The sequence below is a fragment of the Polypterus senegalus genome, chromosome 15 (assembly GCF_016835505.1).
Source record: "Polypterus senegalus isolate Bchr_013 chromosome 15, ASM1683550v1, whole genome shotgun sequence".
NCBI classification, from domain to species: Eukaryota; Metazoa; Chordata; class Cladistia; order Polypteriformes; family Polypteridae; genus Polypterus; species Polypterus senegalus.
The window spans coordinates 28,947,747-28,964,654 of NC_053168.1; the positions used below are offsets into that span (position 1 = coordinate 28,947,747).

Consider the following 16,908-nt stretch of genomic DNA (forward strand, 5'->3'; position numbering starts at 1 on the left):
TACTCCAAACTGCTGTACGCCGCATACGCACAAACAACACCGAGGTAAACCCCAATGAACAGGCTCCAAGTCAGGGGGGCAATAAGTATGCCCACACACGCGCAGCACCTCTCACCGGGGGCAACTCCAGAGCAGTAGAGAGTCCAGCCCTTCTCAAGGAGATTGATTCCAGAGTCCAAGCTGTGCGTTGAGGTGAGCCCGACTATATCTAGCTGGGACCTCTCGACCTTGACACTAGTTCAGGCTCCTTCCCCTTCCGAGACGTGACATTCCACGTCCCAAGAGCCAGCTTCTGTAGCCGAGGATAGGACCGCCAAGGTCCCCGCCTTCGGCCACCACCCAACTTACACTGCACCCGACCTCCTTGGCCCCTCCCATAGGTGGTGAGCCCATGGGAAGTAATTATAAATTTGTTTTGTCAATTACTATTGAAATGACCTATTTTATGATCACAAAGATCAGCACCAGAATGGTCAATAATTACTGAAATGTTATAGAATAGTAACTTGGTTCCTAGGGCACAAAGCCTACAAAAGCTCATGTTAGAATTTTATCACTCTATACATGCCTATGCATTGAAAGCGGGTATTTTAAAAACCACTTACTCCTAATTTGTGCAACATTGCTAGGATGTAGCCATCCATGAGCTCTACACAACACAAAAAACTGCATACTTTTTCCATCATTTTAATACATGAAAAATAATTTGGATTTTCCAAAGACACAAACACACACAAGGCTAAAATAAACATTTATTGATGGTTTGAACATCACAGAATCAGAAAAGCAACCTAATTTAATACCAAATTTTTGACCTCATCACCACACTTCTGTTTACATGGAAATAAAAAAAAAAAAATCAAGCATTTAACATCTTACGTTTGGTGACTTGCTGGCCTCCTTGTTACATTACAGACTCTGTATTTCCTCTTCATCTGTCCACAGTGTGTTATCTCCACTTTCAGGCCTATATACACAAGATAAAATCTATTAGGAAACAGTACACAATGAGAATTATTATACAAGGTAATGTTCCTTCTTATTTAAAAATCTTGAGGCAGAAAGCTCAAAAGTTATTTGGGGCCTCTTAGTCTCAAGTGGAAAAACTTTACTGTTATGTCAAGTTTTATTACAACAATTGCTGATAACATATGTATGAGTTCTTTGGCACACAATACCTCAGTTTTTGCAGTATAACCTTTTCTGTTAATCGAAGCAATGCGAGGCTGATATATAGTATAACGGATACAGACTGTAGTCTATTTGAACTGACATTGTACCACAAAGAAAATGGTAACTGTAACTTTAGACAGTGACTACAAATTGTTTATTTTGTAGGCTTTTGGGTTGTTGTCGTGCTGCATAACCCAATTACACTTCTGCTTCAGGCTACAAAGAGATGACAGAACATTCATAGAGATAAAGGCTCTGTTTATAGTGCAGTGGACTCCCCAAGGCTATAAAATATTCTTGTAATCCTTTCATGATTGGTAACTTTTTCCTTACCTGGTTTAGCATTTTCTATTGACTAAGGCATTGTGTACTTCTACAAAACTTGGTGACTATACTCTCGTGGTTCAATAAATACAAGGTCAATAACTACATAGTGAAGGAGATATAGCAGGACTAACTGCAACCAAATATGACCAGAGTTTGGCCAGCTGTATGAATGGGTACCTAAGGGGGCAATTATCTATTCAAAAGGGCAATAAAGATGATGGAAAACTTTATTACTTTTTAGTATGGTAAGTAATAATTTTAAAATAGTGTTATGTTTAAACTGGTTCTCTTTATTTAATATTACATTTTGTTTGAAGATCTGAAGTCACTCATTATGACAAATATAAAAAGGAGCAAAGGCTTTGTCTCAGAACTATACAAAGTGATACAAAATGATGCACAATAAAATTCTTGTTTATATTCTTTTAGCAGTACAAGAAGGATGTACAAACTGATGCTAGTTTACAAAACAATATAGTTTAAAATATGTATTAATAAATGATAATAACAATAATACCTGTACATTTACATAGCGCCTTTGCCATGCTCAAGGTGCTTTAACAAAATACAATAATCAAGTACAATCTTTAACACTATGCGTTCCCCATAGTTGCCAATATTATTTAAACAATTTTACTTAAAATGGTTACCTTTAATTTCTTTTGTAAACTTAACTCTCTGTGAATCCGTAAGTGGCTTTTGCTGTTCTTCAATACTTTTGAAATCCAGCACCTCACACATGAACTCAATAACAGGCTGAGCTTTGTAAAAAGCTGTAGCTGACACTGCAAAATACACAGGCAGTAACTGGATACAAGATCATATGATCAATCGATAGAGGAGAAAAAAAAAACACAAAAAAAAACTATCAATTAATAGAAATACATGGTAAATTGTCAGGTATTCCACAGAGAACCTAATTATCAAAGAGTTATTAAAGTACAAAAGGAAATATACACAGTAGCAGAATTCATATGGGTACCAATCTTTCTTACATGTTCACAAAAATAGAATGCACCTACCATCAATGTTTAGCATCATTTTCCAAAGTGATGGCCTGACAGACTGATGAAAACCAAACCATACTTCCCTTCCTCCACCAAGGGGATTTGAACAGCCCTCAGAAGGAGTAAAAAATGAACGGCCAACAGGTGTGTACCTGTTGAAAGAAATAAGTTTTATTTTACTACAGAGACAGAGGGACATTTTCTCAACCAACTTTTCAAATTGCTGGACCCAAGCAAGCCTGAGGAAATCCTGATCACACTGGAAATAAGGAACCAGCTCTGACTATGTTCTACAAATCCATCTAGGGGAACACTCACCCTTACTAATAGAGGCACCAAATTTAGCGGTTATTGAAAAGTATGTAAAGAATCTCAAACCAAGCACGATGTTCAGTATAGGACAGATGCACCAGGAAATTCTGAACAACAAAACCATATGTAAAGTACAAACCGGATTCCAAAAAAGTTGGGACACTATACAAATCGTGAATAAAAACTGAAGGCAATGATGTGGAGGTGCCAACTTCTAATATTTTATTCAGAATAGAACATAAATCACGGAACAAAAGTTTAAACTGAGAAAATGTATCATTTTAAGGGAAAAATATGTTGATTCAGAATTTCATGGTGTCAACAAATCCCAAAAAAGTTGGGACAAGGCCATTTTCACCACTGTGTGGCATCTCCCCTTCTTCTTACAACACTCAACAGACGTCTGTGGACTGAGGAGACCAGTTTCTCAAGTTTAGAAATAGGAATGCTCTCCCATTCTTGTCTAATACAGGCCTCTAACTGTTCAATCGTCTTAGGTCTTCTTTGTCGCACCTTCCTCTTTATGATGCGCCAAATGTTCTCTATAGGTGAAAGATCTGGACTGCAGACTGGCCATTTCAGTACCCGGATCCTTCTCCATGATGTTGTGATTGATGCAGAATGTGGTCTGGCATTATCTTGTTGAAAAATGCAGGGTCTTCCCTGAAAGAGATGACGTCTGGATGGGAGCATATGTTGTTCTAGAACCTGAATATATTTTTTTGCATTGATGGTGCCTTTCCAGACATGCAAGCTGCCCATGCCACACGCACTCATGCAACCCCATACCATCAGAGATGCAGGCTTCTGAACTGAGCGTTGATAACAACTTGGGTTGTCCTTGTCCTCTTTGGTCCGGATGACATGGTGTCCCAGATTTCCAAAAAGAACTACTTAATCGTGACTCGCTGACCACAGAACAGTCTTCCATTTTGCCACACTCCATTTTAAATGATCCCTGGCCCAGTGAAAACGCCTGAGCTTGTGGATCTTGCTTAGAAATGGCTTCTTCTTTGCACTGTAGAGTTTCAGCTGGCAACGGCGGATGGCACGGTGGATTGTGTTCACTGACAATGGTTTCTGGAAGTATTCCTGGGCCCATTCTGTGATTTCCTTTACAGTAGCATTCCTGTTTGTGGTGCAGTGTCATTTAAGGGCCCGGAGATCACGGGCATCCAGTATGGTTTTACGGCCTTGACCCTTACGCACAGAGATTGTTCCAGATTCTCTGAATCTTCAGATGATGTTATGCACAGTTGATGATGATAGATGCAAAGTCTTTGCAATTTTTCGCTGGGTAACACCTTTCTGATATTGCTCCACTATCTTTCTGCGCAACATTGTGGGAATTGGTGATCCTCTACCCATCTTGGCTTCTGAGAGACACTGCCACTCTGAGAAGCTCTTTTTATACCCAATCATGTTGCCAATTGACCTAATTAGTGTTAATTGGTCTTCCAGTTCTTCGTTATGCTCAAATTGACTTTTTCCAGCCTCTTATTGCTACTTGTCCCAACTTTTTTGGGGATTTGTTGACACCGTGTGAATAAAAACAGCTACTAGTTAAAAATCATAAACTAAACACTTTAAGATCATTACAATGCAATATTTAGTAAGTTCAATTGTCAGTCACAAAGAGTCACTGAGATTCAATTTATATAAAAGAAAAATGGACCTCATGTCTTCTGTCCTCTAGGGCTGAAAAGACATTACTGAGGAAAATACATAAAAAAAATGCATTTAGCATGCCGGGGTTTGAACACTTCAGTACATTTCAAATTTCAGGAGTTTTTATAATTTTTCCAGTACCAACCAGCAGAAGAATCCAGGACTCCTCCAGTTCTGACAATGGCTTTTGATAGCTGAGATGTTTAATTCAGAATAGGTAGAAAGACACACATTTCCATTCCAGTTTAGGGTAAGCAATTGAGCTAACAATATGCACTGGTGAAGAGTAAAACATCTATTTATCCACTTATCTTTTATCAAACCCATTTAATTTGGTTCTGGCGCAAGTAGCCAACCATATCTTCATACAATGAAACATCTAAAAAACAGCAGTAAATATTTTTGTTTTAAAATAACTGCTTTTTCCTAAATTAAACTAGAAATATTCAGACCATGAACAAAAACAAGTAAAATGAATGTACTTTTGAGAAAAGCATTTTTATAAAGAATCTCGATAAAAAAAAAAAATATACATATTCATCTCACCTCATAGAGGGCAGGTGCCTCATAACCACATCCAGTGCCTGAATAGTTTCAAAGGGAATGTTTGGTAGTCGACCTGAAAGCGCATCATGAAGAGCTTGAAGACTGACACATGAAACCCATTTTATTGCCACTTTAAAACTTCTGTCTTTCCCTTCTCCTGGGATAGTGACCTCTAGCTCAACCTACAATTAAAAACATACAGAACATGATACAGAAGAATAATTTTTCAAATTAGTTAATACATTGTGCACAGAAGAGTACCTCCTCACTAGCTTCATAACAAGTAATCCTTAAGTAGTGAATTTTCATTTTTCCTAAGTAGGTATGTTAAAAACTTGGCCAAAGTGAATCAATGCATTACATCAGTGCAAAAGATGTGCACTGAAACACTAGCACACAGTTGGTCTTAGTGTGTCTTCTTTTTTGTGCAGAGCAGGATCTGGGAACATGCTGAGCCTTCACAAATAGAATAACTGTTGTGTTTTAACTAATGAAAGGAATGGGAGTGGCCACAGCTGCCAAGAGGCGAAAAATCACGTGTCTGGATTACAACTCTGGAGCAGAACATGAAGTGAATGTGCACACCTGTAACTAAAACAGGCTTTATAACTTTAGTCAAGTTCACATACTGTGAATTGAGAGTCAAAAGGAGAAGTACCAACTGGAAAGTGAAAGATTTTAGGTGATATTTTTTTATAACTATCTACATTTTTTCTGAAGAATGGATTTAAATTTGGTTTAACTTATGTCCTTCTGCACTGGAGTCTAGTCTCCACTTACACCTGTTACGGTACCCATGCAATCACAGAATGAATCGAAACTTGAAATATATGAAAACAACACAATGTATACTTACTTTATCACGTCCAATTGGAAGAGACATTGCAGTGTACAGATTTTTCCTTCCATCATATACAGGTTTCCGATCTCCAAATATCTGAGTTTTAAAGTGCTGCACCATATGTTCAACTATTTCTCTAAAATTAAAGATACAGTATTATACTTAATAAAATAAGAAAAATGTTTGGCTAGGTCAACTATAAAAATAGTAATAAGGCATAGATTTAACATTCATGTATTACATAAACTGCAGTGACAGGCATACACATACAATAAAATAGTTAATATTTTCGCAGGATAAAATAACCAAAGTTAAAGGCTGGTAGCAGATCTATGCGGTTAATCAGTCTTGGATGATGATTAATTTTAAATTAAAATTTGTCTTCCTCAATTCAAGACACTAACAGCAGAAGATCACTGAATGCCTCATGTTGATTTTTAATTATTTTTTTAAACAAATTCTAGGTATTAGCTTTGTGACATCTGAAGGTGTATTTTTCTGGTATGCAAATAAACACCATTGAACATATCTCCACCATATTTTACAGTTTCCCCATTTGGACCAGAGATTTCATTTGGAGGTTGTTCTCCTTGTGCAACTTTACTTAGTGACAGTACCTGTTCTTTACTAGGGAAGTACCCTGTGAGGCATTTCTGAGACTTGGCACAGGTGTTGTAAAGTTGTTCACCATGGCCACTTCGGTTAGTGAAAATTTTTTTCTTCCTGGGGAGTTTATTTTCTGACCGCACGTGCATACTATTTCATCACAGACAGGTTGGAGTAAAAGAAAAAACATTATATGGGGCACACTTAATTTTTCAAATGACTGTGTACCAGGACTTCATGAACAATGATAACTTTTTTTGTCAAAATACAAATGAAACTGAACTGGAAACGCTGTGTTGGAAGCAAAGAGGGAAGGACAGCACAACTGGAGACTTGATTATGAACAGACCAAAAAAAATGTTTATTCCAAGTTTTACACTTCACAAAAATTTTAAAACAGAAAATTATTCAGACTATATAACATAAAAAAAAGAATAAGAAGTAACCTGTTCACTCTTCTGGGACACTTTTCTGGCTTGATATCAATTTCGTAATGGTACACTTCAATTTTTGGAATGTCCATTTCAAAAAAGTTTGCCTGCAGTTTGATTATTCTGCCCATAGTTCCAAAGTCTGGACGTGATGGAGGCTTGAAAGCAAAGTCTTGTGCTGGTGGAGATGGCGGTGCTGAAAAACAGAATCAGGAGTTTTATTCTAGTTAAATCTACACATAATTTAACACACATAACACAAAATGTTTTAGTATTTTTGTCTCATCAATATCAGGCAGATATAATTCCACTGTATTGCTAGGAACAGCACATTAAATTCTTACCAAAATAACACATTTACTAACTTCATAGATAAAAAATAATAATAAAATCTCCTTACAAGTAAGGACTTCAAGTGTGATGTAATGCAATAATAGTCAGGTCTTAGTGATTGTTTTGCTTGTAATACATTTTTATTCATTTTATACTTTCATGTGCACATGTCATCAAATATATCCAGATGCATGCATAACTGTGCAATAAGTGTCAACACAGATAAGGAGCTTGACCAGCAGCTGGCCATTTAGCCGAGTGGCTGAAATCACTACTTATATTTCTTTGCATCCTGAATACGTGTTCCAGCCTTGTCATCGCAGGAAGTGTATCTGCTGAAGATGGCAGATGAATATACTAATTTTATTTTCCATATCATGTATTAGCATATGGGCGGCACGGTGGCGCAGTAGTAGCGCTGCTGCCTCGCAGTTAGGAGACCCGGGTTCGCTTCCCGGGTCCTCCCTCGGGAGTTTGCATGTTCTCCCCGTGTCTGCGTGGGTTTCCTCCGGGCGCTCCGGTTTCCTCCCACAATCCAAAAGACATGCAGGTTAGGTGGATTGGTGATTCTAGATTGGCCCTAGTGTGTGCTTGGTGTTTGTGTGTGTCCTGCGGTGGGTTGGCACCCTGGCCAGGATTGGTTCCTGCCTTGTGCCCTGTGTTGGCTGGGTTTGGCTCCAGCGGACCCCCGTGACCCTATTCGGATTCAGCGGGTTAGAAAATGGATGGATGGATGGATGTATTAGCATAAATAAAGTGAAGTAGTGTGTTAAAGAAGGTATGAAAAAGGAAAATTTTTAAAAATAACGTAACATGATTGTTAATGTAATTGTTTTGTCATTGATATGAGTCTTGTTCTCATATATATATATATATATATATATATATATATATATATATATATATATATATATATATATATATATATATATATATATATATATATATATATATATATATATATATATTAGTAGTTGGAGATCCACAGAGAAAATGAATCACGTATCATAAAGTAGTTTTTATTCCTGAGCTTTCAACCCCTACCAGGGGTCTTCATCAGAGGATAATGCTTAGACTTACAAGAATCAAAGGCAATATATAGCAATACCTTACAGGTTGGCTAGGTCCGTGTGGGGGGGGATGAGGTTGTTGGGAGTAAAGTCTTGTTTATTAAGAATAAGTTCTTCTTAAGTTTGTATATCCTGGATTTATGTCCAAGGGTCTGTTGATGGCGTTCTCATTTGATAACCAGGATTCAGCCAGCTCTCTAGCACTTTTATTATTGGCTTTAAGTTTTACTTGTACATCGTCCCAATTAAATGTATGTCCTGTTGATTTAGTATGCTTATAGATCAATGACAGTGCGTCCTTTCTTCTGACGGCGTTGCGGTGTTCCTGTATACGTGTTGCGATTCTTTTTGAAGTTTGTCCTATGTATACCGCTGAGCACGAACTGCATGGAATGCTGTATACAGTAATCCCTCGCTATATCGCGCTTCGACTTTCGCGGCTTCACTCTATCGCGTATTTTAAATGTAAGCACATCTAAATATATATCACGGATTTTTTGCTGGTTCGCCGCTTTCTGCGGACAATGGGTCTTTTAATTTAGGTTACATGCTTCCTCAGTTTGATTGCCCACTTGATTTCATACAAGGGACGCTATTGGCGGATGGCTTAGAAGCTACCCAATCAGAGCATGTATTACATATTAACTAAAACTCCTCAATGCTATAAGATATGCTTCCCACGTGGCGCTTGTTTTGTTTGCTTCTCTCTGTCTCTCTCACTCTCTCTGCCTGACGGAGGGGGTGTGAGCAGAGGGGGCTGTTTACACAGTGGCTGTTTGCCTAGAAGATAGGACACTCCTCTACAAAATGCCGCTTTATTGCGTGCTTCTGTATACTTAAAAGCACATATTGATTTTTTGATTGTTTGCTTTTCTTAGCGAGCTCTCTCTGACATTATCTACTCTTCACGGTGCTCCTTTGAAGATAAGATATGTTTGCATTCTTTTAATGGTGAGAAAGAACTGTCATCTCTGTCTTGTCATGCAGCACAGTTTAAAAGTTTGACTAAAGGGTGTTATTTCATGTCTAGAGGGCTCTAATAATGTTAACAGTGTGAGAGAGTTTATAAGGGCTTAAAATATATAAAAATAACCATACAAACATATGGTTTCTACTTCGCGGATTTTCACCTATCGCGGGGGGGTCTGGAACGCAACCCCCACGATCGAGGAGGGATTACTGTATTTAGAAGGTCGTAAACAGGTTTTCTATGCTCTAACTGCGAAAATATTCGATTTATAAATAAAGAATCCTACTTCGCGGAAAGTCATTTATCGCAGCAGAGTCTGGAACGGATTAACAGCGATAAACGAGGGTTGACTGTACTGCGTTTAGTGTTTCTGCTGTCAATTTCTTGTTTTTGGCATTAAAGAGGACCGTGTGCAGATTGTTCATGGGTTTGTGTGCTATTCTGACACCTGACTTGGCCAGGATGCGTGCAGCACCTTCAGACACATTGTGGTGATAAGGGAGTGGGGGGTGGGTTATGATTCGAGTCAATTGTTTGTTGAGTTTTTTGGCGTCTTCTGTGTAGGCTTCGATTAATGAATGTTTTCGAGTATCCGTTTGAAGTGAAAGCGTGGAAGAGATAGCGCTCTCTTTCATTTTGTTTCCTTCAGATACAATGGGTGTGGACTCTTCTGAATAGAGTTTTAACACAGCTCCGTTTAGAAGATATCAGGTGGTTGCTGGCGAAGTGTAATATCTTGTCTGCATAGCATTCTTTACGGTAAACACTAGTAGTCAGGGTGGCGTCATTACTTCTTTCAATGTAGATGTCCAGGAAGCTGATGTGTCGGTTAATTTCTTTCTCCATTGTGAATTGGATTGCCGGGAATATTGAGTTGATGTGCTTGTAGAATTCATTCAGCTGATCATTTTTTATTATGACGAATGTGTCGTCCACATAGTGTATCCAAATTTTGGGTGTGAACTGAGATAGAGCCATGTTTTCAAATCGTTGCATTACCAGTTCTGCTAGAAGTCCTGATAACGGCGATCCCATTGGCATGCCTTCTTTCTGAGTATAGTATTTGCCGTTAAAATGAAAGTGAGTTTTTTGGCAGAGTGATATTAGGTGTAGTATGTCTTTAATCGATAGCTTAGTTCTTGTTTCTATAGTGGGGTCACTTTCCAGTTTCATTAAAAGTGTTTCTGTGCCTAGAATGAATCGGTATCATGGTGTATAGCGACACAACGTCAAAAGAGACCATGATTTCATCCTCGGCGACGGATAAATCTTTTAAGCATTGTAATGCCAACTCAGCGCAGTTCACAGAATATTCTGAATCAAAAGTTAGATGTTTGAGTAATTGGAAAAGTCTTTTTGATAAGTTGTAGGATAGTCCGCATATTAGGCTGACCACTGGTCTGAATTTCAGTGGTGTTTTATGTATTTTCGGGAGTCCGTAAAATTCAGGGCAGATAGCATCGTTGGATTTCATTTTATAATAATTCTGTGCATCGAGGTGGTTGTTATTCCGGAGTTTGGTCAGAGCAGTGTTTATTCTATTAAGTGTGGTTTTCGTTGGGTCTTTACTCAGCTGTTGATAAGTGTCAGAAACCATTTCTTCTATACCTGTGGTGTATTGTTCTTTGTCTAAAACGACAGTTGCACCTCCTTTGTCGGCTGGTGTGATGATGATGCTGCTGTCATTCTGTAGCGACCGTAAGGCTTTTTGTTCACTTGTGGAAATACGTTTGGTCGGTTGTCCTGCGTGTAGCTGGCTGGCGACACTGCACCTTATTTCTTGTGCATTTTCTGTCTGTACTTTTTCGGTTGACAGGATGTGTTCCAAGGCACCTAGGAAGTTCATGTTAGATGCGTCTTTGTAGTTGAATTTTAGTCCTCTGGAGAGAATATTATATTCTGTGGTGGAGAGCTGTCTTTTAGATAGGTTGTGTACTCCGAATTGGAGTTTGTTAGGAAGTAGTGTGTTAAAGAAGGTACAAAAAAGAAAAGGAAAAATTTTAAAAATAACGTAACATGGTTGTTAATGTAATTGTTTTGTCATTGATATGAGTGTTGTTCTCATATCTCTCTCTCCCATATATATATAATATATACACATATACATATATATACACATATACACACACACACACATATATATATATATACACACACACACACATACATATACACACACACACATATATATATATATATACATATATATATATATATACATATACACACACACAAATTATATATATATGTGTATGTATGTATGTATGTATGTGTGTGTGTGTGTGTGTGTGTGTATATATATATATATATATATATATATACACATACATATACTTGTGTGTATGTTTGTATGTGTCTATATGTGTGTGTATAGGTTTGGTCACTGAGTGCAAGGGAAAAATAATAAATTATAGTCTAAGTTATTAAACAGTAAAACATTAACCTTTTAAGAAGTACAGGTACATTGAAATTACATTTTCTATGTGAACGTTCAAATTTGTGCCTCTGGTAATGTGCCTTACCGCATTTAAAGAAAATTAGTTTTGTGTCCTCTGCAGTGTTAAGAGAGAAAGGCTTTGGTTTGGGATAAAAGGTGTAAAGAAAGGAAAGTTGCCTTTTTCTTTTATATAGTATAGAGAGATGTGTTCGCTGACGTTATGATCGCCTTTTGGGGACAGTCGTGGGTCTTGTGTAGACTGGTAAGCCGCCCCGCCATTAATCGGCTGTGATGGCACTGTCAGTCCTCCACTCCTGTGCGTGTCTTCATAATCCGAGCTGAGGACCTCATAATCGTATACGTGCAAAAGAAAGTGTGAATCGCCTTAATATTATTTTGCCGTGGTGTAGAAAAGGGGTCCCGTGTTTGCACTTGTCTGGGCTATAGCGCAGGGGGAGGATGACAAAAATTAAAAGTGCTCACTTTGACTTAAGGCAGAAGCGCAGTCAGCGCCTCAAAGGCCGGCACAGCTATGCACGCTGGCTGCTCGACTTTTGCTGGGCAGGAGACCCCAGTTTTTGCAGACACGTTCATGATATCAAAAGTCTCAGCACTCTTTGGAGGTCATTCATATATATATATATATATATATATATACCCGCCAGCCCTACGCAGGAGAAGTAGTGTGTTAAAGAAGTAATGAAAAGAAAAGGAAACATTTTAATAATAACGTAACATGATTGACATTGTCATGAGTGTTGCTGTCATATATATGCCTGCCTAAATAAGTCACCCTCGCTTTGCTCTTACTTTTTACCGCTCATTTAATCATGGCTAGTGGCGGAAAAATTATAAAATGGAAGGAGGATGGCTTTACCAAAACAATTATTGATGGCGAATCGATTATTCATAAAGCTTGAATTGGTGATCTGTTTTGCTGTGTTAACCTCATATTTTTTCTTCTCAAACTAAGGTGGTGCGAGGGTAAAATGAATCGGGATGCGCTGATCAATGTAATCGGTGTACCAGGAAATCATGCATTGACAAAAGCTCCCTTTGCTTGTAATGCAAAGTGTGATTAAATGCATTATTTTTAACGCGTTATGGAGCACATGCATCAAGCTTCTCAGCTGTGCTTGTGCTAAGAAAAGGAAAGATTTTAAAAATAACGTAACACGATTGTCAATGTGACCTTTTGTAAGTAGTGCCTGGAGGATTCAGTGTGGAGAAACTCTAGAGACAGCGTGTGTATTAACTTGTGGATTTTTCTGTGAGTATTTGGTGGCAGTCTGACGAAGTTGCTTCGGAAGACGGCGTTAGCCGCGGAGCTCAGCTCAGAGCGAAATGAGATGAATGGGAGGGGAGATGATGACGTGATTCCCCCACCCGCCTTTAACTGTCAATCCCCACAAACACAGTCTCGAATTTGCATAAGCACACCCCTTCACCTACAATTTTAACTTAGTTACAAAGTGATCAAAACTCTCGCTTATATCCCGCGCCCTCTCATTAAACTTGTATCCCTGCATTACCTGTGGGCATGTGAAACGCCAGCGGTAGCCTGTCTATGAACTTAATTTAAAGTTTAGGTTTACACCTTGCTTTCTTTCCGAGGTAGCAGCACTCATGAATATGGTAGTATATGTCACTCGCTCGCTTCTTATTGTTTCGCGGCCTTCTCAATTATATAATGCATGTTTTCTTAAGCGCTTTTTGGAGGTCTTCCTGGTTTTCTACGCACTGCGTTGACAGTCAGTTCACGTGATTACGGGAGGCGTGATGATGTCACATGAAACTCCCCCCCGCCTTTCCAGCTCAACTCTATTACAGTTAATGGAGAAAATACCTTCCAGTTATGACCATTAGGCGTAGAATTTCGAAATGAAACCTGCCCAACTTTTGTAAGTAAGCTGTAAGGAATGAGCCTGCCAAATTTCAGCCTTCTACCTACACGGGAAGTTGGAGAATTAGTGATGAGTCAGTCAGTCAGTCAGTGAGGGCTTTGCCTTTTATTAGTATAGATTAACTTTAGAACAAATATTAATGCAAGTCAGGCCTGCTAAATGAATGGTTAAATAAAGGCACATGCCATATTTCTTTTTAATTAAAGCTTGGCTCTAGCCAACAATATAAACTAGCTCGAAGACCAAGGAAGAGAAATGATAAGATAAGACAGCCCAAGGGTGGAAAAAGGGGGAACGTCTATAAGCTCAAGGCAGACTAGAAAATAAGCGAAGCAGAAAAGTAGAGACCAATAACAAAAGATAAAAATAATAGTGGTTATTATTAAAAAAATGTGACAGGCCAGCTACAGAAAAAGGGGTCAGAATGGACAGTGAATAAGCTGTTTTGAGCGAGGTCAGAGTGATAAGAAATGATCATATAAACTATCATTTTTTTAACTGGTCGGGGCTCGACTCAACTTGGCCGAATTGGGCTGAGTCCGTGTAACTGTTTTATTGCAATAAAGCCAACTACTCTGCCTATCCACCGACTCCTAGAGCCTTCATTTCAGGTAAAGATCTTTGGGTGTGTCTTTTGCCCTGGAGATTTCACTTCGTCAATAACAAATTGTCAGTAGTGGGCTTTTGTACTATAATTATGCCTTATACAACTCTATGAGGTAATGTGTTAACATGCTGTATACACCTGTAGTTCATTTTAGTTTAAAGTGAGTTTTGTGATTTAAAGTATAATAGCTTGGTTTTATTGCCATTTTATTTGTTAATCTGTAATATTTTTATGTAAAATAAGCAATAAAGCATTGTCCTGGAGTGTAAAATTGTTACCTTCTGAAATTACAGACTGTGTATATGAAGTGATAAATTTTACTCAAATTAACCAGGATGAACAGAATTTACAGAACTATGGGGACAATTAATACTGGAAGTATCTTTTCTTGTACATTTGTCCTGTGTTGCACCAATATTTTATAACTAATGCATCTGTTTCGGTCAGTTTATAACTGGTTTACAAGCCAAACAAACAAGGTTAGATATCTATATGAAGGGGACTCATTCCATGTCAAACCAACCAATGGCCCACACACTTCAGACTCAAAAAATTCTGGAAAAATTACCAGGTATACCCATGTTAGTCAGGAGACACTGTAAAAATTTTTGATTAGAACTCAGAAATGCATATTTGTAACCAACCACAAAGTTCTGATTTTTTTACCCCCTTATATAGAGAACTATATAGGCTTACTGAAAAGACAATAAACAGAAAACCGCACCAGGTTTTTGAACAGCAGACCTCTCAAATCGAAAAAATCATTTTGGATTTCATTTTCAGAGCACCCTAACAGCATGCGGGGATACATGGAGATAATTTTAAAAATATCTTTCATTTATTCTACATTGTCCCTTCTTTCTCAAAACACAAACTTTACTTTTCTTATGCAAATATGTTTATTTTCCATCAGCACGGTGTTTGGTGAAGACAGTCAATAAACAGTCTGAATATTCACCCCTGAAGCAATAGTTGAGATCGTGCCCTCTCACAATCACACTTCTGATGGGATCAGATGCAACCCTCACATTAGACCAGTGTCCTACTGCAGGTTACGTTGGGTGCACATATGATGAAAAATGTTGGATTGGTGTGATTTGTGACAAGAGTGAAGCGGAATCAGACATCCTGATATGTTTCAAGCATCCAAACTATCCTGCACTGTCTTTCCATTGGCCACCTACAGAAGATGTTTGTTGGGTGCCATTACCGTGGTCATTGCAGTACTTGGTGTACTTACAGCGGTCAAAGGGAGGCAGTACCACCTTGATCTCAAAGACAAAGATGCCAGACACTCTGCACTTCGATTGAAACAAAAATGAAATGGGTCCCATTCCTGTTGCTGCAATACAAAGATGTTAAAAATTATAACTAGTTTTGTATTTAATGATAAATCGAGCAGCTTTTGTTCATGTGTTGTGCTTAATGTGCCTTTGGCTATTTATTTTTTCCCCATTAATCCTATACTCAAGTTAGTAATGAGGAACTTGATGATTATTATTACTTACAAATGATGAATTTCACCCATGTTTTGAGAAATAAGGAACCACATAGGATACAGGAAAAATCATTTTTAAGACGTCTGGATATTCTCACAGTGCATGAAGCTGGTCTGAAAATTAGAAGCAAAATTATTTTTTTTACATTTCATTGGTATGCTGGTCAAACACTGATGCAGTTTCTTGTTTGTTTATAACCCTTTGAAAAGCCCTGAGTAGGTATCTAAACATGGAAAATTTTTCATCAGACTGTATCAGTTAGAAGTATGCTTTCTGAAAAGCTAAACATGGCAAAGCTAAAGACGCAAAATATATTTTCCCCCACTTTTACGAAGTGGTGCCATCTGGACCAAACATTTTGGTTTAGTTATGTACTATGCCTATAAAAGGTACCAGTAGGAAAAGATTGAGCCTGCTAGTAGTTTTAGTTTTTGAGATATGTCAATCTACCCTCACAAACTGGCTGTATCTTGGAAAGTATTGCTCTTACATAATAATAATTTTACAGGCTAACTGGATAACACGTATACACCTGGTGTTTCTTTAAGAATTCTTTTGAGACAAGTGTGTGAGTTTTAGGAAAAATCGGTTGATTTGACATGGAATGATGTAGGGGTTAAAAAAAAAAAAGCGCAGATAGCTATCAAACACAATCACTAAAGGTTTCAACTTCAAATAAATATTTTGCTGTAACATAATGAATATTCAAAAATGCTGTACAGAAGAAATGAGACAAAGAAGTGATAAAAAGTTCAAGATACAAGAAATACAGCCAATGTCTACACTCACTCAAAACTTCACTAGGCACTGAATGCTTATTGAGGGGTTGAAAATAAGTAAATGAATTTTGTTTTGTTAAAAAGAAAATTCTTCATTTGCACTTAGTGTGTATGTATTTTTATACAAGTGGTGTAACTAGTATATTACTCTCAAAAGCTCATAGGAAATAAAAAGTCCTTCCTTTGTTTTGACAAAAATTAAGAAAAATAATCTGTAACAGAAGTAGAATGCTTTCAGAGAATTTCATAAAAAGTGTAATAAATAGAGGTTATGTGAAGAAAGTAAGTGCAATGAACAACCAGGTATTCCCTCACAAATTTTAAACCGTGTCAATACATTTATTATTTCTTGTACAAACAAAAAATTAACTTCTCATTCATAAAGTTGTACCACCTTC

The 16,908-nt window shown here is 37.8% G+C and overlaps 1 protein-coding gene across 5 annotated transcripts in view; it reads right to left on the minus strand.

Moving 5' to 3' along the window:
* ago2 (argonaute RISC catalytic component 2) overlaps positions 1-16,908 on the minus strand; it is a 58,522-nt gene that overhangs the window by 29,336 nt on the left and 12,278 nt on the right. For 2 of the 5 annotated variants that reach the window (XM_039736188.1, XM_039736190.1), the window contains 6 exons: positions 6,927-7,107; positions 5,890-6,010; positions 5,034-5,215; positions 2,523-2,659; positions 2,151-2,285; positions 880-967 (listed from right to left, as the gene is read on the minus strand). In XM_039736188.1, coding sequence (XP_039592122.1) covers positions 880-967; positions 2,151-2,285; positions 2,523-2,659; positions 5,034-5,215; positions 5,890-6,010; positions 6,927-7,107 — 844 coding nt within the window. Of the gene's footprint in view, positions 1-879; positions 968-2,150; positions 2,308-2,522; positions 2,660-5,033; positions 5,216-5,889; positions 6,011-6,926; positions 7,108-15,472; positions 15,544-15,740; positions 15,770-16,908 lie in introns of those variants that run through there. The other 3 variants (XM_039736191.1, XM_039736189.1, XM_039736192.1) reach the window with 3 other exon arrangements.